Source organism: Lissotriton helveticus, chromosome 1_1 (genome assembly GCF_964261635.1).
Source record: "Lissotriton helveticus chromosome 1_1, aLisHel1.1, whole genome shotgun sequence".
Classification (NCBI taxonomy): domain Eukaryota; kingdom Metazoa; phylum Chordata; class Amphibia; order Caudata; family Salamandridae; genus Lissotriton; species Lissotriton helveticus.
The window spans coordinates 361490446-361515629 of NC_136057.1; the positions used below are offsets into that span (position 1 = coordinate 361490446).

At 44.8% G+C, this 25184-nt stretch overlaps 1 protein-coding gene across 3 annotated transcripts in view; it reads left to right on the forward strand.

Annotated features, from left to right (window-relative positions):
• The window catches only part of LOC144808610 (adenosine deaminase 2-like), a 773449-nt gene that overhangs the window by 597956 nt on the left and 150309 nt on the right, over nucleotides 1-25184 (forward strand). For all 3 annotated transcript variants that reach the window (XM_078673649.1, XM_078673650.1, XM_078673648.1), the window contains one exon: nucleotides 884-974. In XM_078673649.1, the coding sequence (XP_078529775.1) occupies nucleotides 884-974 (91 nt within the window). The remainder of the gene's footprint in view (nucleotides 1-883; nucleotides 975-25184) is intronic.

Genomic DNA, 25184 nt, shown 5'->3' on the forward strand with positions numbered 1-25184 from the left:
CTTATAGGGACAGATCCAAACAAGTTATTGGTTGAAGTTGGGTAATGCAAAGCCCCTTGATTGCTTAGTGGCCATGACAAAAGGATAAGACGTTAATAGTAGCAGAACCTTGACTGGTATAGTGCAAGGAGTGGTCAGGCACGGATGCTGAGAGAGAAAACATGTGAGGGAGGTACAGATGAGGGAGGGTGTATGACTATGTTAGCGGGTAGGGAAGATTGAGGTGGAAGAAGGGACACAAGTGTGTGTGTCCTTGATTGCTTTTCATTTGGTTCTTTTTAACTATAAGAGATTACAACTGTGATGTATCCCTGATGATCAGAAGGTGAAATAATGAGATGGAGAGCTTCTAAAAGAGATCTAATTATAAAACAATAATGAAAATGGAAGCAAGCATGCTTTAATTACAGAAACAAAGGTATTGAAACGGTGAAGATGAACTGTTTAACATGAAAAGCAAAAGAGCTATTATTTCAGATTGCTGTGACCTCTGACAAAAGTGAATATGAGTTTGAAGTATACAGTGGTCTTTGGTGTGGTTTTTGGTGTGATCTTTGCAGGCAGTCATAAGGGTTTTGGGGTGGGCCAATGGCAGGGAGAAGATTGTTGGAGTGATGCGAAAGGTCTTTGGGACCTCCAATCCCACCCCAGAGCCAAGATATATGGTTGGCATCGCTTGACCCTTGCTGAACTTGTACTCTGTTAAAAGAACCCCGGTGGAAAGGTAAGCAGCTTAGCCTTGAGACTGAAGGCAGTATTCAGCTCTTTCACATTTCTTTTTCGATAGTAGGCATGCACTCTGCTCGTGATCAAGATGCTACGAATTCATTTCTATCAGAATAGCACCATCAATGACTTTTTACGCATCTTTTGTTTTTTGAAGGAACAAAGATGTGACCTTTGCTAAAGAAGCCATCGAAGCAGCCATCCTCTTAAAGGCCCAGTTTCCAGAGACCCTAGCAGGCTTTGACGTGGTAAATATGAAGAACATTTTTATATATTTGACCTACTTTCTCTGTGACCCGCTTACTCTTTGATCTTCTTTCTCTGCCATCATCTGTTGTGAAACTTTGAGATCCATCAGCACCCTTTACCCACTTCTTCTGCCTTATGTTTTGTCTTGTATAACATTCTTCCCTCATAAGACACCAGAAACCATTGTTTACTTTCACAGCCGCCACAGTCTTTCTCCTTCATTATCTTCGCCATTACGTCCTTGTCTGACCCCCCATCACAGTCCTTAAATAAAAGAGCGTCAGCTCCTCCCTGTAGCCTTAAACAAGCAAAACCAAACAACACATACAGCAACCATCCCTTCCCTCTAGGCCACACTCACATCCTGTGGGATACATAACGTCTGAGCTCACATCCGGAAATTCAGTAATCCAGAGCCAATGAAGCCGAACATACGGAGGAATGAAGGGAGCCAGGACTGTGACAGGGAGACTAGTCTCGGAGTAATGAACCTTACCAGTAAGTAACCGGGCAATACTTTTGTCCTCACCAAACTAGAAAAATGCAACATCCTCCTACCTGTTGACTAACGTAGCTCGTAACGACGAACACGTCCATGTGTTTCCTGTTGATCTCGTCCCTGCCCGTCGCCACATCACTGTCGAAAGGCCAAGGAAGGCGCAAGAGGAGAGCGCCAAACAAAGGACCTGTTAATTGTTAAAAAATTGTTTAAAATACTGCCACTTTGCCCTTAGTTTGGGAATGTGACCGAGAGAGAGACCATTTTCACGGCAGGGCAGTGCGGTAACTGTGTCAGTTCCCCAGCGAGGGGGGGGGGGGGGGGGGGACTATGAGGTGGAGCTGGGGCAGGCATGCAGCAGTGAAAATCCTATAAGTTCTGGATTTTTTCTACCATTTTGGATAAAATTGGTAGTCAACACGGTTGAGAAGACTGGAGAAATTGTTAAAGGCACAGGGGAATGCCAAGGAAGGCTCCAATAGGAGGGCGCCAAAAGAAGGCCCTGTTAATTGTTAATTTTTAAAAAGAAATACTGCCACTTTGCCCTTAGCTTGGGAGAGTCCCAGAGAGAGACAATTTTGAAGGCAGAGCAGTGCAGTAACTGTCAGCTCCACTGTATGGGGGGGGGAGAAGCTGTGAGGTGGAGCTGGGCAGGCATGCAGTAGTGAAAAGCCTATAAGGACTGGATTATTCCTACCATTTTGGATAAAATTGGTAGTCAAGAAGATTGAGAAGACTTGAGAAATTGAAAAATCAGGTGGTGGCGATGGAGAGAAAAATAACACACAGGCACAGCAGAGGAAAGTGAAAGTGTTTAATTAGGTGAACTGTAGAGTAAAGTAAAGCAAAGCTAGAACTGAAAACTGCTCCAGGATGAGTGCAGGCGAAAAGTGTAGTGCAGCAGTGGAGATTGCACCTGGCAGAACCAAAACTCAGAAGGGGCATGGCCCAGTAGTGGACGGCACAACAAGGAATGATCCCCCAGATGAGTGTGAGGCAGTTCTGAGAGTAAAAGTACAAAGGTTAACATGCAGACCAGCAGCAGGATACTCCATGAAAGCCACAAGCAAGATGAGAAGGGAGGAGTGTTGGTTACTTAATCCATCAAGGACTTTGTGGGCAAAAAATCTCAAAATAAAAGATCTACTGCCGAAACAACGGCCAACAAACATGTGCCCAAATCGATGTTGGGTCCGATAGCCCAAACTCATTAGACCTAAGTTTACCCATACTAAGTAATCATAAAACACAAAACCAAAGTGTATTTTCTTTCATCCCAAGGTTGTCCTCATCCCCCCGCCTGTTTACCTTGCGGCCAGTGGAAGTTCACATCAACAGAGTGAGAAGGTTGCAATCATAGAACACTGTAACACAGGGCTGGAGGGTAATGAGATCGAACAGGGGGGAGCAGACTAAGAGCATGGAGCCATACCCAAAAACAGCAAATGAGGAAACCTCAAGCTCAGTACATAAATCCACCCCCAACCTAGAAATTTCAGCATCCCCATCATTAACCATGCTGGATGTAATGGTGATTTTACAAAAAAAACTGAAAGGACTGCTAAAAGTTCCTATGATGAACAATGATATATTGAAATCTCAAAATGATCAGCTACAGATCATTGTGGGGGAACATAAACAAATTTGAGAGCATATGCCATCTATAGTCAGTGTAGGAGGGAGTAAAAATGGAAGCAGCGAGTTGGGAGAGTTTGGAAAGTCAGTTGTACATTTAGCATGGGGATAGAGCATGTATATCTCTAGGTGTCCTATGCTCATAAAGAAAACCAGATAATTAATCCGATATAGACAATATATACCTAGAGCACGGAGGGTGGTGAAGAAAGAGCTCGAAAGTAGGATCAGGGACGAAGATGAAGAAAAAGGAAAATAATTACAATTAAGATAAAAAAAGGATGGGAGTTGTAAACAGCAGAGGGGTGGTTCAAGTAGATTAAGAAGGAAGGAAAATCTGAACAAACGCGAAGCGATCAGTGGTAATCTAATAACATGCGGAGGGAAGTGATGAGTAAGAACTGGGAAAGAACCCCAGATGGGGAAACAAGGAGGGAAAAAGTTTGGGGCTGTATCTTGAAACAGCACATCATAGGGAAGGCGGTAAAAGATTGAGGAAGCTACACCCCTTAAATCACAGCTATTGTTAACCTTCTCTAAATGTGCCAGCTTCAGAGAAATGGGAACAAATGACCTCTGACAAATAGGGTTTATGCAAAATAAAAAGGGGAATGAGGTCACCAAAGTACTGATCTATTCTGGTTTAGTAAAATCTACATTAATAAAAGCAAAAAATGAGCTGCAGAAGGAAGGAATAAGGCTAGTCCCAGACTCAGAACCATCTATAGTGGGTAACCACAGATTAGTATTCCTGAGCCACCATGCAGGCCTAGGGTAAAGACAAATAAGATTAATTGATCAAAGCCTAAAAGGAAAGAATGGTATAGAAATTACAGTACCTGGGATGAGGACCGCAAAGGATTGGAGTGATGTAAATTGTGCAGATAAATACATGAACCATACTAGACCAGCCCAGCAAGAAGAGGGGTGGCACCAGCCCAGCAAGAAGAGGGGTGGCTATGTGAAATAGATTAGAACATGGGGCCATTGCACAACCTTGGGATTCTTACTTGGGTTATGAATGGCTAGAGTAAAATATCAAAATCAGAAACCTTTAAAAAGCTTATAGATACTTATGAGATTGTGTGTCAGCAAGAAATATGGCTGTGCAATGAAACCCCAACAAATCCACCAGAATGTCTAGGAAGGTGACAACACTATCAGTAAGATGCAAGGCTGGTGGGGTGCAAAGTGGAGCTCCAGGAACCATACCCCGTAAATGAAAAGTTGATAATAGTTATTGTATATATACGGGGGGCGGTCTGAGGAGTATAGGTTGGAAATAGGAAGGATGATGTTGATTCGTTGTGTGAAAATTTCCAGAGAGAGATGTTTATACTGATGAGGGATCTGAACCATAAATTAACCCAAATAAAGTGGATATATGGTCTAATGAAATGTTGAAATCATAAAATATAAAGGCAGCAAATTTTCCTAAAACTAAATGGTCTAAATGGGATATAGATTTGGGAAAATATCCGGGTTCTGAAGCCCTATTCTGTCTAAATGGTAGGATGGAAGAGGATTGCCCTGCCCAACAGACCTTTAAGGTTGGTCAGCAATTATGCCCAATTGATTATATGTACATGCATGCTTGGAACGTTGACAAAATAAGGGACTTTAAAGTGGGGTCTGAAGAGGGGAGTGATCACCATCCTCTTAAATTAAATTTGCTGAGAGGAAAAATGATGCAGAGGGAAAAGGTGATCCCTCTTTAGATGGATTATCCAAAACGACTGACCACTAGACTAACAGAAGAACATATGGAAACATTGTCTATTCTTCAGCGAAACATATCACTAAAGGATCCCTTAATAGTACATCCTGAGTGGTATGAGAATATAGTCATACAGGTGGTACAGTACCTTAAAGTAGTTCTAAAAGGAAAGGGAGTAAGGAATGTGAAAGCTCTGGATAACCAGTGGGAAGAAAAAAAAATTGGTTTACTGAGGAATATAGGAATCAAAAGGCGCAGATAAGGAAAGGGGAAAGAAACCTCAAAATAAGATATGAAATAGAAAGTCATAGTGTTCTGATAAACTTATGTTGAAGGTATAAAACTTTAATCAGAGACCAGAAAAGAGATCATAAAGATAGTCATTAGGGAAATGTGATAGAGGTAATAGAAACTAAAAACGTAAAACTCTTCTGGAAATTGGTACAAGAAGGATCAGGAAAAACACCAGACACAATGACCTGTGTGGTCGAAGAAAAAGCTTGGGTGGCCTATCTAGAGGAGATATATGGTAAACAATAGGAATATGTGGCGAAACAAGCAATCTCTTGGGAGAAAGAAGGTGAGGAGATAAGGTCCAACTTCTCATTGAGTAACATCAGAATTATCATCTCAAGATTAACCCTGACTCATGGGTCCGGACCTGATAATATGCCTGCAATAATGATAAAACCCTGCCCGGATTGGTGGGCCAGGCTATTGTATAGGTTATTTGATAAGATTTTGGATAAAGGGCTTATACCTGAAAACTGGAGAGGTGCAATTATCAGGCCGATACACAAAAGGGGAGATATAAAAAGCCCGAAGAATTATAGGCTGATCAATCTTCTCGATGTGGCAGAAAAGGAATTAGCAAAAATAATGTTGGGAATGCTGAAGGAGTGGACTGACTTGAATTGCATAGTGCTGCCAGAACAGGGGGGCTTTAAGGAACGGAACAATTGACCATTGCTTTGCGCTCTGGTCCATTGCATGTAAGTCTGTTGAGCAGAGGTTGAATTTGTTCTGCTGCTTTGTAGATTTCTGTGGAGCTTTTGATCTGATAGAGAGATACTGCCTATGGGAGGAATTGGAAAAACAGGACAGTCCAAAAGACCTTCTAAAGCTAATCCAGGAGCCACATAGGAGCAACTGGGCCCAGGTCATTCTGGATACTCGGTGGACTCTAAAGGCTACGTGAGTCAGACAAATCAGTCCCTTAGAAGTGTGCACTTTTACATGAAACAGCAACGTTTCTTCACAATATTTATAAGTATTTAAAAAAAAAATCATAGACTCCTTCATAGATTATTCCATGAATTTATTAATTCAATGGTGCTCCATTCGCAATTTTAGTTCATTGGTTCATTGCTCTTGACTTAATCAGAACGCTATTTAAACACTCCCAATGCATTTCAGGTCATTCATCGAACCTTTTTTAACTTTATTTACCATTTTAAGCAAAAACAAAGCAATGCACTGAGCACAATGAAGGGGCATCTTGGTTACACAAATATGAAACTTCACAGTACTCCTCTTAACTGCACAATAGGTCATTTGTAAACATCACAAGTCATAAGTTGCACAAATCTAGCTCATGTCAAACAGAGCGGCCAATTATGCTGCCTGTACATCACCCTGTCCCTCCAACCCGCAAACCACTGCCATCATCATACTGGCCAGTTGCTACGCATGGGTACGTGCCGGAACATAGGTTCTTCTTACATTATAAAGCAGTGCTCTAGCCCACACCAGTTGGCACCAGACCTTGCTCTTGCTGTGTAGAGTGTTCCTGCTGTTGAGCCGTAAGATAAGTCTTGAAGGGACCCCATATATCTGTAGGGCCCCAATGCATCAAGATAAAATCCGCTCGCAAAGGGGCAGATTCTCAGAATCTGCCCCTTTGCGACCGGTATTTTTGCATTTGGGATGCATCATCCCAAATGCAAAAATCGCAAATCAAGAATTCACTAAATTGCGATTACTTGGATTTAAGGAATCTCAAATTGAGATTCCTTAAAGGCAATGCATCAAAGTTAAAAAATTAGCGATTTCGCTAATAGGAATAGCAAATTACTATGAAGTTCAACGTCATGGTAATTTGCAAAAACTTAGAAAAATGCACTTTTGTGCATTTTTTAAAGTTTCATGTTGCGCACACACATGCCCTAAGGGCATGTATGTGCGCAACATATGTGCACAGATCAATTTCAGAGTGCAACAGGGTGTCCTTAGGACACCCCTGCACCCTTGAAATTGCATTCCCAATTTGCGATTCGCTAATTGCGATTCGCAAATTGAGAATGTCTTCCCATTCATTCCTATGGGCCTCTAGGCCCATTGGAATGAATGGGGAGGTATTCCTTAATTGTGACTCGCAATTTGCGAGTCGCAATTAAGGAATTTTAAGAAATCGCTATTTTTTTAGCGAGTTCTTCTTGCATAGCATTTTGCTATTCCTTATTAGTGATTCCTTATTTGTCTCTAATAAGGAATCGCAAAATGGATGCTTAATGCATCTGGGGTAGGTCTGGAGGCTGTGGGGGTTGTGTCTGCATAGTTCTCACACCTCATAGAGGAGGACGCTAAGCTTTGGAGCCAGGACAGCACTGTAGGGGCCCTCCTACAGCCCAAGTGGATCGCTACTTCTCTCTTCGCCAACAGCAGGGCGATGGCCGCGAACCGCCTGACCTTAAGGGGGAATTGTACCACATATCCCAATAGAGCAATCTCAGGCAGGGGATTCACCTGTATTAGTATAAGCTTGCTGAGTGTGCGGTGCACTCCCATCCAGTATGTGTGAATTCGTGGGCAGGTCCAGGCCAGGTGAGCAAAGTCCGCCTGGGGGGATTGGCACCGTTGACATTGATGTAACCTATTGGGGTCAATACTGTGTGCCCTGAGTGGGGTAACATACATTTGGCGTAAAAACGTAAAATGAATCAATCTGTGCCTGCTGTTAATGGACACTAGTTTGGTCTCCAAACAGCACGCAGCCCACTGCTCATCTGATATCAGATTGCGTAAGTCTGCCTCCCAGGCATCCCGCACCCTGGTATTGTCTAGTGCGACCAAATCTGCACCTGCCTAATAAAGTTGCGAAATCAAATGCACCCCTCTGCTACTGTCAATAACCATTGTCAGTGGAGCGAAAGATAGGGGTTTCAGAGGGAAGTCAGGGAGCCGGGCTCGAAGCGCAGCCCTGAGCCTGGCCAGCACAAATCTGTCTATAAACGATTCTTCAGGAAAAAGGGACGCATCCTCCAGGTCAAATATGTGGCCCGCAGGAAAAAAGTCTCCCATTTTGGCGATGCCAAACTTCGTGCAGGTATTTTGTACTATCTTTTCTCCGGTTATGGGTAGCAATTTGGGTTTTGGATGAGGTATGGCTGATGAATAAACCATTTGCGTGTTTATGAGACACCCCCGTGCGGCCCACGCCCAGCTGGTAGTGGAGACAGGTTGGATATCTGTGCGATCTCGCGGGATTCCAATAGGCAGGACTGCGGCCAAAGTGTCCGGAAGAACAAAGTCCGACTCAGGCCTCAGAAAGGTTATTCTGGCGTCCAGGCGATACCATGCCTGCGCAAAGTTGCACTGTGCCACCAGATAATATAGCTGCATATCTGGGACGCCATATCCCACACTAGGGTATGGGAGTGTCACCTGCCACCTTACTCTCGGCGTTCTGTTGCCCCATACCAATCTAATTAATTGTGTGCGAAGCGTGCTAAAATACTTCTTAGACAGGGGGATTGGAATATTATGGAATAAATATAGAATTTTTTGAAGGACTATCATTTTGATGAGCACCACGTGCCCTGCCATAGACAGAGGCAGTTTCAGCCAATGATCTATTTGTGACTCAAGCCTGGATATCGCTACCCCTTAATTGAGGCGAATAATTTGGTCCGGATCGCTATGGATATGCACCCCCAAGTATCTCACCGAGTCGGAACACCATTCCAACGGGAATTCCAGTGCCCACGGGGTGGTACTCTTTGTTAGTCGGAAGATTACAGATTTATGCCAGTTTATCCCTCGGCCGGAGTAAGTGCCAAAGCATATGATTTCTTGTAGAAGTGGATCTAAGTTAGTCTTGGGATCATGGACATAAAGGATCGTATTGTTCGCATAGAGCGAGACCAATAACGGGCCCGTACAGAACACCAGGCCCCTGTGGAGATGTTTGTCCTGGAAGTGCCTCACTAGTGGGTCCATAGCCAGAATGAACAACGGGGGGACAGAGGGCATCCCTGCCTTTTCCCCCCGAGATAGCGAGAAGGCTGAAGACAGAGTACCAATAAGTCGGAGACTGGCAGTGGGCGAAGTGTATAGTAGGGCTGTGGTGGCTATAAAGCCCTGCGGCATGCCCATTCGCTGCATTATAGAGAGGAAGAAGGGTCATTCCTTTTCGGTGTCTAACAGGACAGCAGCTGCGGGGGTGTCAGGGCCTATTCTATGCAGGGTGTTGAATAAAGTACAGAGATTAAATGCTGTGGATCTATGGGGTATAAAACCCGACTGAGCCGGGGAGACTATGGATTCCATAAATAGTGACAGGCGGCATGATAATGCCTTAGCAAGTATTTTGTAGTTAAGCTTAAGGAGGGATAGAGGACGATAGGAACCACACAATAAGGGGTCTTTCCTGGGTTTGGGGAGTAATATAATAACTGATTTGCGGAGTGTGGGCGGGAAGACCTGCTTCCCCAAAGCTTCGGCATACATATCTAGCTGACGAAGAATCAATAGTTCCTTGTAAGCTTTGTAAAATTCCCCAGTGTACCCATCCAGGTCAGGGGCAAAGGAGGAGTTCAGAGACGTAATTGCTTCATCTATGCTTTCCGCTGTGATTTGTATCGCTAAGAAGTCCTGCATACATTTTTCAAGAAACACCAGTGCAATTTCAGATAAATAGGCTTCCTGTGCCGTGTGGTCTAAACCCAGCCTTGTGGAGTACAGTGTCTTGAAATAAGAAGGAAATTCCTCCTGTATTTGTATAAAGGATCAGTAAGGTGTTTCCCTGCCTGTGAGCGCAACTCAGTGATGTAAGCCTTAGTGGAGGGGGGTCTAACCCTTTGTGCCAGATTCCTACCAGGGCGGTCTCCGTCCCCGTACACCCTTGCATTATGGTACTTCCCCATGTACAGAATTTCCCGCTCAGCCATCTCTCTGTATTCTAGGAGCAAGGCGGTCCTCGTTACCACGTACTCCTGGTTAAAAGCTGACATTTGTGCAGAATCTAAGGCCCCAATCTCCCTCTCAACCCGAGTCAGAGTGCTGCGAATGTCACGAAGTACCCCAGAACATTTAGCCATGCGCACTCCTCTAATATAAGCCTTAAAGCCCTCCCACAGCACTGCCTTTGTGTCTACTGAACCTGTGTTAAGTTCAAAATATTCCTCTATTGCGTCCTGGATCTCTTGCCTAAACACCTAGTCCTCTAATGCTCGATGGGGGACCCTCCATTGCCTCTCAAAACCTTCGGGGCGTGGGATCCGCAGGGTCAACAATACAGGGGAGTGGTCAGAATATGATCTGGGCAGTGTGAGAAGTCCGGGAAACCAGTTGGAAATGTCAGTAGTAACCAACCAGTAATCAAATCTAGTCCAGGTATCGTGTGGACGTGTGTAGTGGGTGTAAGTGGTGTGTCCCGGGTCTCGTGAGTGGCCCACGTCTAGGAGTGAAAAATGCTCGCATAGTGATCGCAAAGCTTTACGAGCTTGGGGTTTAGCGTCGGGGGCAGTCGAGGTACTGTCAGTGTGGGGGGTGCAGGCGATATTGAAGTCACCCCCCAGTAGGAGTGGGATGGGGCCTAACAGTAGCAATTTGGATAATAATGCATAATAAAAATCAGGGGAGTCAGTGTTTGGGCCATACACGCAATCCAGCGCTATCTTTTGGTTAAGTGGCGTGCCATCACTATCACATATCTGCCATCAGGGTCAGCAGTAACCGAATGACACTTAAAATGAAGCCGCTTATGTGTAAGTATGGCAGTACCCCTTGCGTAGTTGCTGAAACTTGCGAAAAACCTATTCGAGCCCCAAGAGGAGGCCAACCTGGTGTGATCGCTAGAAGGGAGGTGTGTTTCCTGTAAGAAGGCCACACCCACCCCATGTCTGCGCAGATAATGAACCACCTGATGTTTTTTGCGCGTGCTGTTTAAGTCGCGGACATTCCGCGTCGCTAGTGTGACACTTGAAGGACCAGCGTTGTAACCAAACTGTGCCATTTCAAAAAGTACCAATTATGCGTAGTACAGAACCAAGTATATTGCCCCTCTAATGTGGACTGAGAAAAAAGAACTAAAGCTACAGAGCAATGCAAGGTGAACATTACCCCCCCCCCTTCCCTCCCCCACCCAGCCTGTCCACCCATCCAGAGAGGCAATACCAACTGCATAACAACATGCAACAGTACCAGTGAGATTCCAAAACTAGAAAGCAGTGTAACAATCGAGGTACAGTCTGACATCACCATTACAATCTCGAGGTGTTCACCAAAGTGGGGGGGCATTTGCTCTCCACGGCCTAGTAACCCAAATGATCAGTATATTCAACATATGGAGTCCCGGCTGTCCATGCAAATTAGTAAACATGCGGCATGGTGGAAAGAGGTCCGCCATCAAAAGTCAGCCATGCCCAGAGTTCGAAAACAAATCCACACTGACCGCTGTGCGGAGGCGAGGTGGTGTCCGTTTCTGCGGGGCGCTTGTTGTTTTGCTTATAAGTACGGCAAAATTCTTGAACTTCTGTAGGATTTTCAAAGAAACGTATCGGGCCATTCACCTCCACCCTCAGTCTGGCTGGGTAAATCATGCCGTATTTCTGCCCTGAGTTCTTCAGCGTTGCCTTCCCCCCCAGGTATTTCCTCCGAGTGTCTTGAACCATGGCGGTAAAATCTGGGTACAGCGACAGTCTGGAACCCTGCCAGGAGAGTTTGCCATGTTCCCGTGCCAGTCGAAGTGCTGTGTCTCTGTCCTGAAAGTTCATTATGCGTGCTACGATGGGTCTGGGTGGGCAACCCGGGTTGGGGGCCCAGCGACTTGTGGGCGCGCTCCACCACGAAGCCGGTGGTGAAAGCATCCTTCCCAAACAAATCTGTGAGGATCGTTTCTACTAACATGTCCATGTGTTTTGCAGCTGTGGACTCCAGCACACCCATCAAGCGGATGTTATTGTGCCGACTGCGCGCTTCCAAATCTTCGTTCTTCTGCGCAACTTACTTCAGGATCCTTTCCATGTGGTCAAGCCGCTTCACTGATTGCGCCGTTCCATCCTCTGGGTCTGATGTGCGGACTCCACAACATCAAGTCGTCTATCATGCACTTGGATCTTGGCTCCCAGTTCCGCTATGTTTCTGTCAAGGGAGTCAAAGCGGACATCCAGCGCCTTAAACCCGGGCCTCATTTCCAGCAGTAGTGGGTGTAGCTGGTGTGGGTCCTCTACCGAGGTTCACTGGGGCTGCCCACCGTCTGCCATGTCACGTGACTGGTCCCTGACAGAGTTTGCCAGCTTTTCAAAAGGGAGTACTCGTTGCTTTGGATCTCTGCATCCCATGCCGCAACTGGTCAGGTCGGATCACTGGTGGCGCCCAACTAGTATCCAATGGGTGCAGAAACCAATGGTTTGGCTTAGGGGGGACACAGCAGGTGTTACAGAGCGAGGGCCTACCCTGCCATCGCCACTTGCACGTTACTCTTGCAACCAGCCACAATGTTTGCCCGGGTGGGCCTCAGATGCCGTTAGCGTTGTCTGGGTCCCAAATAGTAAGGAGTGCAGGGAACATACACCCAGGCTTCACCTGGGGGGAATGGTGAAGTGTCTCTCTTGTATGTGTGTCCTCTTCAAGAACAGCGGGCCTCACGCTGAAATACGCAGGCAGCTGTATATGCAGGAAATGGGCCTGGTTGTGAGCAGAGTAGCATGGGGAAGATCTCAGCCCTAGGTAGCCATAGAAATGTCAGGAAGGGGGGGAGGGGCCGCCCATTCAATCCCAGTGCCAGCTTCCCGCTCCAATCTTGCTCCGATCGTCCTCGCCCCAGGGGGGCTGCAAGCATGTAGCAGTAGGGCCAGAGCCCGCTCCCAAGGACCAGCGGCCACCTCCCCGCTATCTGGGGAGCCCGCAGGAACCGGAGCAGCTGTGCACGTCATGCAGGAGCCCTTTCACAGCTGGAGGTTCCGAGTGTAGATGTCAAGTCCCCAGGGGTGCCACGGGAGATCCCACACTCCCCTCGCGCCGATCAGGGGCTGTTGCGCTGCAGCACTCCGACCTCCACCTCTACCAGGATCTGCATCGCCTCCATTTTGCAAGGCCGTCTCTGGGAACGAAAGAGTCGTTCATCGTCCGCCCATTGCTGTTTAAGGCTTCCAGCCTGCCGCCACCAGTGTTGGTACTCCCTCAAAGTTCTCACTGCCGCAAGCCGGTGTTGTTGACTGTCTGTGTTACCGGGAAATGGACAAATTGGGGCTACGGCCGGGAGAGCTTCAGCTCTGTGCGGCCATCCCGTACACGGCGTAGCCGCGCCCCACCCCCCATTCATCGGCCCTTCATCAGGGTTCTAGAAGATAAATACAGAAAAACCAGATAAGCAAGTCTCAAAAAATCATATATGCACATCATTCTAGGTTTAAACTTCATATTGCGCATTAATCTGAAAAACTCATATTGAACATGACTATAAACATAATGACATTTAGGCTGAGTATCAGCGCGTCTGTGATACAACTCACATAATCATCCATGCATGACAAAGAACTAAAAATCTAATGTGGTATAACTGCTTTACGAACATATTGGTTATGGGTATCATGACCGAGAATTCATACTTTAGTGAAATAGCCTTACAACCTAGATCATAATATCGCCTAATGCAATATTAACTTAATTTACAAACGTTTTCACGCGGTAACAGTGGTGGTATCGTTCGGAATGAAACAACCTTGTGAGTGAGGTTTAAACCGCATACACAGAAAACATTGAAACCGATATTAGACGGGTGTTTATAACCGCTTACATTACCAGATAGATTTCTTAACCGGGAATTTAAATGCTCCGAAGCTCATCTGATCGTGAAACAAACTTTTTATGCGATGATAACTTACTTTCCAAGCGTGGTCAATGAATGACCCGAAATGCATTAGGTGTGTTTAAATAGCGTTCTGATGAAGTCAAGAGCAATGAACCAATGAACTAAAATTGCGAATGGCGCACCATTGAATTAATAAATTCATGGAATAATCTACGAAAGAGTCTGTGAATGTTTTTTTTATTTTAAATTATAAATATTGTGAAGAGACATTGCTGTTTCAGTAAAAGTGCACGAATCTAAGCGACTGATTCACGTAGCCTTTATTATTTACTAGCTTACCCGTCGCGTGTTGCTGCGATCTCCGAAGAAAGGAAATTCAAGGAAACTCGTTATGATAACATTCAATTTACATTGTGTCATTTTTATTAAAACGTATTCATTTTAATATGGAAAACATTTCAAAGTGTCATTTTAATTCTTTTTATTTATTCGAGTGCTTGTGGATACGCGATTTTTTGTTTTTCCATCTGGTGCGTACATCAGTATTCAAAAGATTATGAGGGCCCTGGGGGGCCGATATTTAAAAAAGTTTTATGCCAGAAACCTTTGCGGGAGTGTACTCAACAACTTCCCAAAGTTTTCTGGCGATCGGATGAATGCTGTTTTAATTCTATTTATTTATTCAAGTGCTTGTGGATACTCAACAACTTCCCAAAGTTTCATGGCCATCGGATGAATGGTGTAGTAATGCACAAAGGACAAACAGACATACATTTTTTTTATATATATAGATGCGCACTGCCAGACACAGTGCGAGGATGGAGTAGCACACAACAAACTTGTTAATAATTTCTTGGATTAGCAGCGATATTAGAGTGCACAGAAAAAGTGAACTGAGTACTCTGTGGACTCTAACACAAAAAATACAAATTAAAAATGGGTTGAGGGGTGTGTATTAGCCCCCTTACTTTTCTCCGTATTTTTCACTGATCTGCCAGTGACCATAGCTGATGCAAAAGGATTTATCCCTAGAATGAATGGTAAACGTGTGGGATGCCTTCTGTATGCAGATGATATTGTGATTCTAGATCAAACAGAAATAGGCCTGCAAAGTAAATTAGACCATTTTAGAGATTACTGTAGGTGAATATAATTAGTGTTAACATGGATAAAACTAGGGTGCTTTCCTTTGGGAAGACAAAAAGTAAATTTAATTGGCACCTAGGCTTGGAGACACTTGACGTAGATTTAGAGGCACTGAAGACCAGGGCTATGGCCTCAGTAAGTGGCTTGAAAAAATTCAATAGGGACTTCAGAGAAATGTCATAAAGAGTCAGACCATACCTAAAAACGTATGTAGTAATGATCCCCCGCAATTGCTGTAAGGAGCCGAGCTGCTCCATATTAGTGGTAAAAATAGGTGGGATGCTGAGAAGGGGAAGTGTCTAAAGAGCTTATTGCCACTTGGGCTCTGGTATGGTTTCAATCAATATGATTGAAAACGGATATATCATAGAATATAATGGCTGTAAAAGCGTTAATAAGATTCTGGTGAAAATTAAGTGGGAAGGAAGTACAGAATGTTTGTCTTTTTAAAAAATCTATTCTATTTCGAGAGAGTAAAAATAAAAAGATTTTTTTAAAAGTCATAAATACAAATATTGCCATTTTCAGCCATCGGTTTTCAGAAGATTTCATATGTATACATCCCGTAAAGCAGACAAATAAACAAAAAAGACAATGAAGAACAATGTGTGGGTGGTACGGGAGACAAGAAAGAGAAATGGGTAAAATCTAAAATGGTACAATATAACTCAAAGACATAGGAAGGGGTAATAATACATAACACGTGGCTACCCCATCGATGGAGATCGATACATACACCATTTTTCTCTTATGCTATCATACATAGAGGAATCATTCTATAATCCCACCCATTCTTTCCTCCTCTATCCTAGGCCAGCCAGTCCCTCCCATCTTTATGCCTTGTAAGACATTTGCTCATTGGCACCCAGATTTTACGGCCTCTCCTGCTTTGGCGCCGGCCTTTACAGTTATACAGGGATCTTTCAATATTATATATGGCCAACAGCTGATTCAACCAAGCGCGATACGTGGGAGGGTTAACATCCTTCCATTTTGTAGCAATAAGGAGCAGAGCTAAGGACACTGCAATAAAAGCAGTCGTTCGGCCATTCATCACGTTGTTCTTGGTCATCATAGCCCAATAGCATCAGTGATGAAGTTATACGAACCCTGCCCCCCCCAATGCCACTAGCAAAAATTCCCCTATTCCCTCCTTTAGGAGCACTCATTTCTCACATACAAAAAACATATGTATTATATCCGCCGGTCCATGATCACACGAGGACATTTATTGTCCCCTCTTTTATCTCAACAGAAAAGCTTGGCCGAAGTTAAATAGAGGTCAAAGATAGTTTGATAATGTTGGGCTTTTAAATTTGCTGAGAGAAATATTCCCTTCCCTAGTGCAATTGACTGATCTAGATCCACGTCAGGGTTTCCCAATATCCTGGCCCATTTAGTTTCTACCTTTTCTAGGTCATCAGGAACTGTATCCATTAATATTTTATATATATATTTCATTCTAGTATGAGGATAAGTTATTACTTCGACTAGGGGAATTTTATTTGTAGAAATCTTTTCAGTCCCTATTTGGGTTAAGAAACTGGTAATCTGCCTGTACTTGAAGTGAGTCACTGTCATTATTCCATATCTCTGTTGCAGATCTATAAATGAGAACCTTTGATTGGTTGAATACAGATCCCCTACCTTTGTGATACCCCTTTCCTCCCATTGCCTGCCCATAATGTTGTACATTGTTTCAGGTAATATGGGAGACAGCCACAAGGGTGTATTTGCATGAGTCTGACCATTTTACTCCAGATTTTCTAGATTTCTACTATCACCTTAAACTGCGTCTTCTTGTAATAACTGGCCTCTATTTGCTGAAGGAGTATCGCACGCGTAGATCTTCCTATAGCCATCTCATATATGGAGGGGATATCCCTGCTAACCTCTTGATTCCTGGTAGTCGCATCTCCATTTCCCAGTGGTAATAGTACCTCCATCTGCTACAAAAAAGCTGCGTGATAATAAATTAGGGGCTGCCCATCCTTGGCGTTCTTGCGCTAATGTTAGCAATTTAAGGGATCGCCAATTTTTTTTATATCTCCAGATGAAGTTACTGAAAATCGAATACAGTTTCTTTAGGAGTTGGCCTTCGATTTCGAGAGGGACATATCTAAACAGATATAATATCACGGGAAAGTTTCCTATTTTAAGTAAATTACACTTTCCAATTATTGAAAGATGAAGCCTATCCATGTACCTTAGGTCAGTGCAAATCTTGTTTATCATGGGGGCCAAATTTAGTTTCCAAATGGAGCCAACCCTACTGCTAACCTTGATCCTAAGGTAAACTGCTGCATCCTGTGTTCGGGCATCCTCACAGGGGGTATTGAAATTACAGACGAACTGCGTTTTCCCCGTATTCAATAGGTAGCCTGACTTCCGGCCATACTCCCCAGCCAACTTCTGTATTTGTATTTTCACTGTTTCAGGGTCTGTGCTCATTATAGCGATGTCATCGGCATAGGCCATTATCTTAGTTTCAAAGTCATTTCTGCAGGTTGGTATAATTGTCTGGTCTTGGAGGATTTGTTGGATGAATAGGTCGATATATAGGGCAAATAAAATTGGAGAGCAGGGACAGCCCTGTCTTGTCCCCCTGGCTACCTCGATACGGCTTGACTCCTGGCTCATAATTTGCAATCTTGCATAATGTCTAAAATACATTGCCCGTATAGCCGTTATGAAGCCTGGGCCAACCCCTTTCTGCGCCAGTAAATAATGTCAAGAAACTCAAATGCCTTCTCTTCATCCAGGAGGATCATAGCCATCTTCTCTCCTGTTACCTCTGTTATGTCAAATAAGGCAATGGCACGCCTGATATGGTCAGTTGTGCCTCTTCCCGGTGTAAACCCATGTTGCCATTGTGAAACAAGATGGGCTATGACTGCTCCCTGCCAGGATTCTGGCGTGTCCTCACTATATTGCACTCCAAGAAACGAGTCCAGAAGTAGGGGTGCAATCTCTACCTGAATTGCCTTGTAGAGTTCCAGAGGGATTCTATCAGGACCTGCCGCTTTCCCTGAGGCCATAGAGTGTAGGGCTTGTAGGACCTCTTCAATTTTTATGTCCCTTTCCAACTCCTGCCTTGTTTCCTCATCGACCCTCCGTTGATCCCCCATAATTCTTTCAGTCTCATCAAAAGTTATAGGATTAAGATTGTCATGCCGATATAGGTTTTGATAGAATCTTTTAAAAACCTTAATAATCTCTTTTAAATCTGTGACTTGCCACCCATTCTGTACTTTGATCCCAGTGATATTAATCCTGGCGGCCCTCTGTTTAGTACGTAGCGCCAGCTCATACTCATAGCTCTATATGTTTTTCTAACACTCCCAGTCTTTCTATCAGACCATTGATTTCCTCTTTTTCTTGTTTCCTAGCTTTTCCTACAAAATTAATTGTTTCTCCCCGCAGACCCGCCTTGAAGTTATCCCAGACCATGCCACGTGATGAACTATACCGGTTCATCTCAAAATATTATACCACCCACTGTTTAATATGTTGCACATATAGCTTATCAGTAAGTAGTGCTCTGTCAAATGTCTATTTAGATTGAATCTGAGCACCCTACTAGCTCCATAATTAGCAGGTTATGATCGGACAATAATTTAGGTAGCTTCTTGATTCCTACCACCATGAGCATGGAGGAGTAGGCCAAAAAGTTATCCAACCTGACATACTTTTTATGAGGGCATGAAAAATACATATACCCTGGGTCAGTAGGATATTTAACGGCCCATACATCAGCCAGGTCATGACGAGCCATTAAGGCGGACAGAGCCTTTTTACACTTGTGGCTTTCTGCCCAGTATTTTTGTGTTTGGTCTCTGCTCACCTCATAATTATCATAATTAAAATTCATATCCCCGCAAACTACTAGTGGGCCTAGCCATGATGCCAACTCAATTTCTAGGTCATTAAATATTTTTGGATCACCCCGATTTGACCCATATATAGTGCAGACTGTCAGTCCTACGGGTTTGAGACACATTAGCCGATCTTCCCCATTTATCCTCCAACATGCGTTTAACAGGGCGGATTCCATTCCTTACATGAATCGCTACCCCCCTTATAGTGGTGCATTGTGTGGAGCATGCTACAAGAGTGTACCTTTTAATCGTTAGGGTGTCCCGTCTCCCCAAAGGAATTTGTGTTTATTGCTGGCATATTATGTCAGTTCTCTGAATTCCTAAAGCTTCTGCAACCCTAATACGTTTCATCTTATCATTTAGACACCCCACATTGATCGAACATACACTTATTTGACCCATTTACATAATACAAATTACTTGTCATTGTACGTCCTCTCCCTTCCCCCCACTATCCTGATTAGATTTTTTCCTCCAAGCTTTGGTTTGCACTCTCTCCAATTTCATCCCCGCTTCCCCCATGCCCAACACCCGTGTGTCCCTTCCCCCCACCATGTCCCCATCACTCTGACCCTCCCCTCTCTTCAGTGGCCCTCCCCCACCCTATCCCATGCTGATAGGCACCCAGACTGATCTCAGTCTGTGGTGATGAGTGCTGATACCTGACTAATACTACCTCCAATATTTTGTGGCAGCATAATACAAAGGAAAGCCCAGACCAGACAGTACTGCCAAGAAAAAGACAATAAGGAGAAAGTATGGGAGAAGGCTAACTTCCTGCAAGGCATGAATAGTAAATATCCTACCCTTCCCTAGTAGTTTTGCGGTCCGTATTTGCCCCCTATACTACTTTAACCTGTTTAAGGGTTTGGCCCCCATTCCTCTAGGTACACCTTGGCCTTAACTTCCGAAGTAAAGATCCAGGTTTGATTACTTTAAGGCGGGCTGGATTTAACAAAAAAGCTTGTCCTCCCCTTATCTTGGAAGGGCTTGATCATCTTTTGCAAACGCCTGCTTCTCTCCATCGTAACATGGCAGAAATCTGGCCTAACAAAAAAGAAGAAATGTCCCCATTCCGCTTTGCCTCTGGCATAGCCTTCTCATAAATGGTCTGCCGCAAAAGGAAATTGACAAAGTAAACAAGAAAGGTGCGGGGATTCGTGTCTGGCCTAACTGGTTGCCTTAATTTAATGGCACCTAATGTGCCCTCTGTACTTCCAGCGTCCAGTTCCAGCCTTCCAAATCGAGGAAACATTTTTACCATACATATCCGGACATTCAATCCTCCTTTGACCTCTGGAACTCCCAGAACCCGCAGATTATTGTGGTGCTGCCCATTTTCCTGGTCCTCCAACTTCGACTGTATGTCAACCAACTCTGCCTCAAAGTTTGAATTCGCCTATCAGCCAAGTCGCTCTCCAGAGACCCTGTTCTGGTTTCAAGAGTTGTCAAGCGTTCTGCAATTGCTCTGCAAGTCTTTGCTACTTTCCTTACCGCCCCTTTAAGTTTCCGCATAGCTGTCTGTGCCCACCTACTGTCCTGACGAGTCTCCTTACGTGGAAAAGTATACATTTTAGGATGGTATCTAGGGTTGGGGGTGCTGCAGGGGTAGTGGCATTGTCTTGAGGGGGCGGTGTTGTGGTGCTAGAGAGCAACTCTGCCCCTGAACACTCCCATTTTAAATCTTTTTTACGTGAGTTAGATCAACCTACCCTTTTAGACATCTTGCACATTGTGGCAGTTGGGTCATTTTAGTCTGTGTCAGATATATTCCCATCCTCTCTAGATTCACATAGTGATAGGCAAAAGAACCAGGCATTGGCATCAGTGTCCTGTTCGCTATGGTTTTAGGCAGGTGTCTGTTGTTTTGACTGCACACTTCTCTGCCAAGCATTGAGCTAAATATCCATTCCTCTAGGCGCATCGTCCTCCGCTGCCCCCATCTGCCATGGAGGATAGCCCGCAGACCTAATAGAATGAGGAAGGGGTACAGTTACCTCCTTCCTTGTATCTGGTCCTGTCTGATCAATTGCAGTGCCCCCTGCATTGACATTGCTGCTCTCTACTTGGCTTCCTTTTTCCTGTGGTTCTTCATCATCTTGTGGCTGCACTTGCTGATCTGTGTTTCGACTCCCTCCTGTGGCGGCTCTCAGGACTGAGGACTCGATTGAACACTGCTGGAGTGGAGCCCTGCCTTTGCCCTTCATCTCCTCTGTGGCCTCCATCTGGGTCACAGGGCTCTCTGCTGGCTGCTTCCTGCTGCCTCCTTTCGCCTGGTTAGTGGTGCCCATTCCAGCTCTGGCCCCTCCGTGGGGGTCCAGCCGCATCCCCAGTTTCAGCGAGGGAGCTGCCGTCAAACCACTCTGTGACTTCCCTTTTGCGTCTCCCCCGACGGGGAACTTCGGTCCCATCTCTCTCCGAGGATACAGCATCTGGTACCCCTGACAGCCTGGGCAGCCTCCATGCTCCTAGCTGCTCACCAGTGCCTTCCACAGATGCTGTAGTGGCCAAACCAGCTCCGCGTGGTAGATGAGGCCAACACTAACTGGGACAAGGACAGAAAGCGTTATGCAGGAGAAGTTCCCCTACCTGCAGGTAGGAAGTTAAATCACTTTTCATTCTCGTGCTTTTGGGTATACATCATTACCCAAAGTGTTTAGCGACATTCATTGAATTTCACGGTTTCTTCGTTTCAATCGCAGACAACATTTCACTGAGTCCACAGTCACTGGTGATAACCGAGCAGCGTCTCAGTGAGTACATTTTATCAGCACTGTTTTAGACACGATTCTGGCTATTTTGCTAGCATTCATGTTTACACACGGATCCGGTTCTTGTTCATAGTTTGATACTGCCTTCGCTTGGTCACACAGCAGCTGAGCCCTTTTTCTGACAGCACATGGTCATAGTAAGTATTCATTTGACTGTTGGCGCAGAAGTTTTTCTGAGTGTTTCTTTGACACCAGTTAGTCTTATTGCACATGCACTTCGCAGTGTTTGACAGTCAATGCACGCTGTTTCACGCAAGGGGAACAATCAGGCAGTGTGTTTTCTCTTTTTTTCACATCATTTATGCGGTGTTACTTTTTTCCTCACTCGTGTTTTGAGCACCTCTTTTTCATACATTTACGGTCTATCGTTTTTGTAATGCATGTCATTTATTGACTTACAGCTGGTACATTAGGAATTAGCTATTAGTCTCTCAATGTACAGTTTTTCTTTGTGATACCTTGGACATTGTCATACGCAGCTTCAGTATACAGTAAGCAGTAAGCTTCCTCAGCATTGGCTTCGTTATATGTTATGTGTTTTTCCTGTTATTCTCTTTACAGCGCCCCTGAAGAAGGGATTGCATCCCGAAATGCATTGGGCACAACCTGGAAGACTGTTTTTGTAAATGTGAATTTTATGAAAATATTTTTTGTGTATATTGTTTAATGAAGTTGCAAATGTGATCATTCAACACTATGTATCTTTCTACTCAATTGATCTTCAGTTAGACGCAAAATCCATGACTTCTCACAATGGATTGTTTGTGAAGTAATCAGTGTAGTGATTGCACATTTTTTGGATGATATAAAAGTGTACTAAATAACATACATTCATTTGTTTGCTTATTCTTAAAAGTGATATACTTTATACTAGCAGCGCATCTGGTATACTAGTGGTTTTCCACTAGCTGTTGATCTGTTTTGCCAGGCTGGCCGCCTTTTCACCAGATAGCACGCATTCATCATCAAGCTTTTTCTATTATTGGTAACATTAGTTCAATAGGGAGTGCACAGACTATACCATTCATGCTTTTTAAATAAAGCATTTTTTTTAAAATGAAGACCGTTTTCCTCAAAGAAAAACGTGACCCCTTCCCGTTAGCGAGTGGCTTACCAGCTCCTTGAAGTAGGTGCCAAATTGTGAGTGTTTTGCGTCCGCAATTGCGGTTGCAAAACAATCATACATTTAAGTGAGACTCACTATTAGGAAGGGATGCCCTTGTCATTCCCCTTCCTAAATAGCAAGTCACAAATCCTAGTTAGTCAGCGACTCGCAAAATAAGGTATGTACATGGGGCGGACCAATTTGCGGATTCCCGATTTCCCGTTTGCAACTGCAAAATACTGACGGCCAGATGTACGACCATATTTTGCAGTTGCAAACGGGAAATCGGGAACTTGCAAATTGGTGTTTGATGTTTTATTTAATCTCTGGGACCACATTAGATATTTCACTTGAATGCATATTTTAATGGGTAGATTTTGTACGTTTTTACAAGATGAATTTATGTACTTTAAAAAAATTAAATGATTTAAAAGGAATTAGAAATTGTATATTCTATAATGGACATAAATTTGTGTACTGACACGGTCGACCACACGATTTTGGTTGATCGTGTCGAGAGATTCGGAATCTGCCACTCCGCCAAAAATCGAATTGCTTCCTTCTTAGCCAAAAGAACGCAGGCCGTCATTTTAGGCCCATATCAATCGGCACAACTTTCATCTCCGTGCGGAGTTCCTCAAGGCTCATCCCTTAGTCCGACACTTTTTAACATTTATGTGTCGGACCTTGCTAAAACCATCAAAGCACACGGGATGAGCCTAACCTCCTACGCCGATGATACCCAGTTGGTACTGGCAATCAAAGGTGATGGAGATCAAGTGTCTGAAAAATTTAAGAAGGGACTTATCGACATAGGAGAATGGATGGCCACCAACTGCCTCAAATTAAACTCAGATAAAACTGAGGTGGTCATATTTGGACCTCTTCTCCCAGCCTGGCCATCAAGTTGGTGGCCAGATGCCTTCGGTACCCCTCCCATCCCAACTGCCAAAGTTAGGAACCTCGGTATCATTTTCGATGAAGGTTTACACTTCATGGATCACGCCAATAAAACAGTTTCCACAGCACATCTAAAACTAAAGATGATCAGGAAAATTCGACCTTTTCTCCCGGACTCTGCCATCAAAACTCTGGTCACCTCCCTAGAATTTTCTGCTCTGGATTACTGCAACGGCCTCTTTCTCAACGCTCAATCTAGAGTCATATCCAAACTGCAAACTATCCAGAATGCAGCAGCACGTCTGCTGTCAGGAAAAACTAAATATGAATCAATATCTGGAAGCATAAAGGATTACCACTGGCTCACCGTTCGAAACAGAATCCAGTTCAAGTCCCTCTGTATCGTGTTCAAAGCGCTCAATAATCAAGGACCTCACTTTTTGAAAGAGCAGCTGCAACCGTACAAACCTAGCAGAACTTTACGTTCAGCCACACTCGGCCAACTGTTTATTCCCCGCACAAAGACAGTATCCTGGGGTGATCGACGTTTCCTGGTGGCAGCCCCAAAGCTCTGGAATACTCTACCCCTAAACATCAGGCAGAGCCCCTCCCTCCTTCACTTCCGTAAGCTCTTAAAAACTTGGCTGTTCGATCAATGACCCCTCCGACTCCTCGTCTTCTACCACAAGTAACTGGTTTCTCAGCGCCAAGACGCCCTAGGGTATATGCTGCGCTTTATAAATATTAAAAATAAATAAATAAATAAATACTGTTTAAAGGCCAACGGTCTAAATAATCTTTTTTTTTTATTGAATTGCCTCATAGCACCACACAAACTCTCCATCCTGACAAAGAAAGCAAGTTGAATGCTGACGGCCCTAGGGTACCTTAACGGGCTGCCATGGCTTGACATAATGGTGCTTCACAGGCCATATCCCAGATTCACTCAAAAAACAAGTGGGGGGGGGGCGGAGCCGGGCCGGCGACCAAGATGGCCGCACGGGGTCCCGGCTCCGCCGACCTTCTCCCTTCGCCTCCAGTTCTGGCTACCCGCCCCGCGCTTGGACGGCGCGTTCGTATGTCGGAGGAGACGCTGCGATGGGGCGCCCGGCTGCTGTGAAATTTGGACTCTCCGGGATCAAGATATCCCCATTTGCTCTGGGCGGCCCGTCTGCTGCCGGAGACCGGGACCTCGCGTGGCTGTGCACCCGGCTGCTGGCTTCATCCTGGCGGCCATGTTCTCCCGTGAGACGGCGCTCCTCCACCACTGTGCTGAGGGAGTCTCCCTACACCGCCGGAGCCCTCTACTAGATGCGTGGCGCAGCTTCTCTGTGTTGGATGCTTCGCCCCCCTCCCCCCCCCCCCAGCACTTCCTCGGCAGCCGGTCTAAGGTAACAGCGCTTTTTTTTTTTTTTTTTTTTTTGTAAGACCTTTATTCACAAATAGCAAGTGACACAGCATGAGCCTACAACCCGGAGGCCGGCCCGCCATTCCATATTATTTGTTCAAAACGTATATGTACAG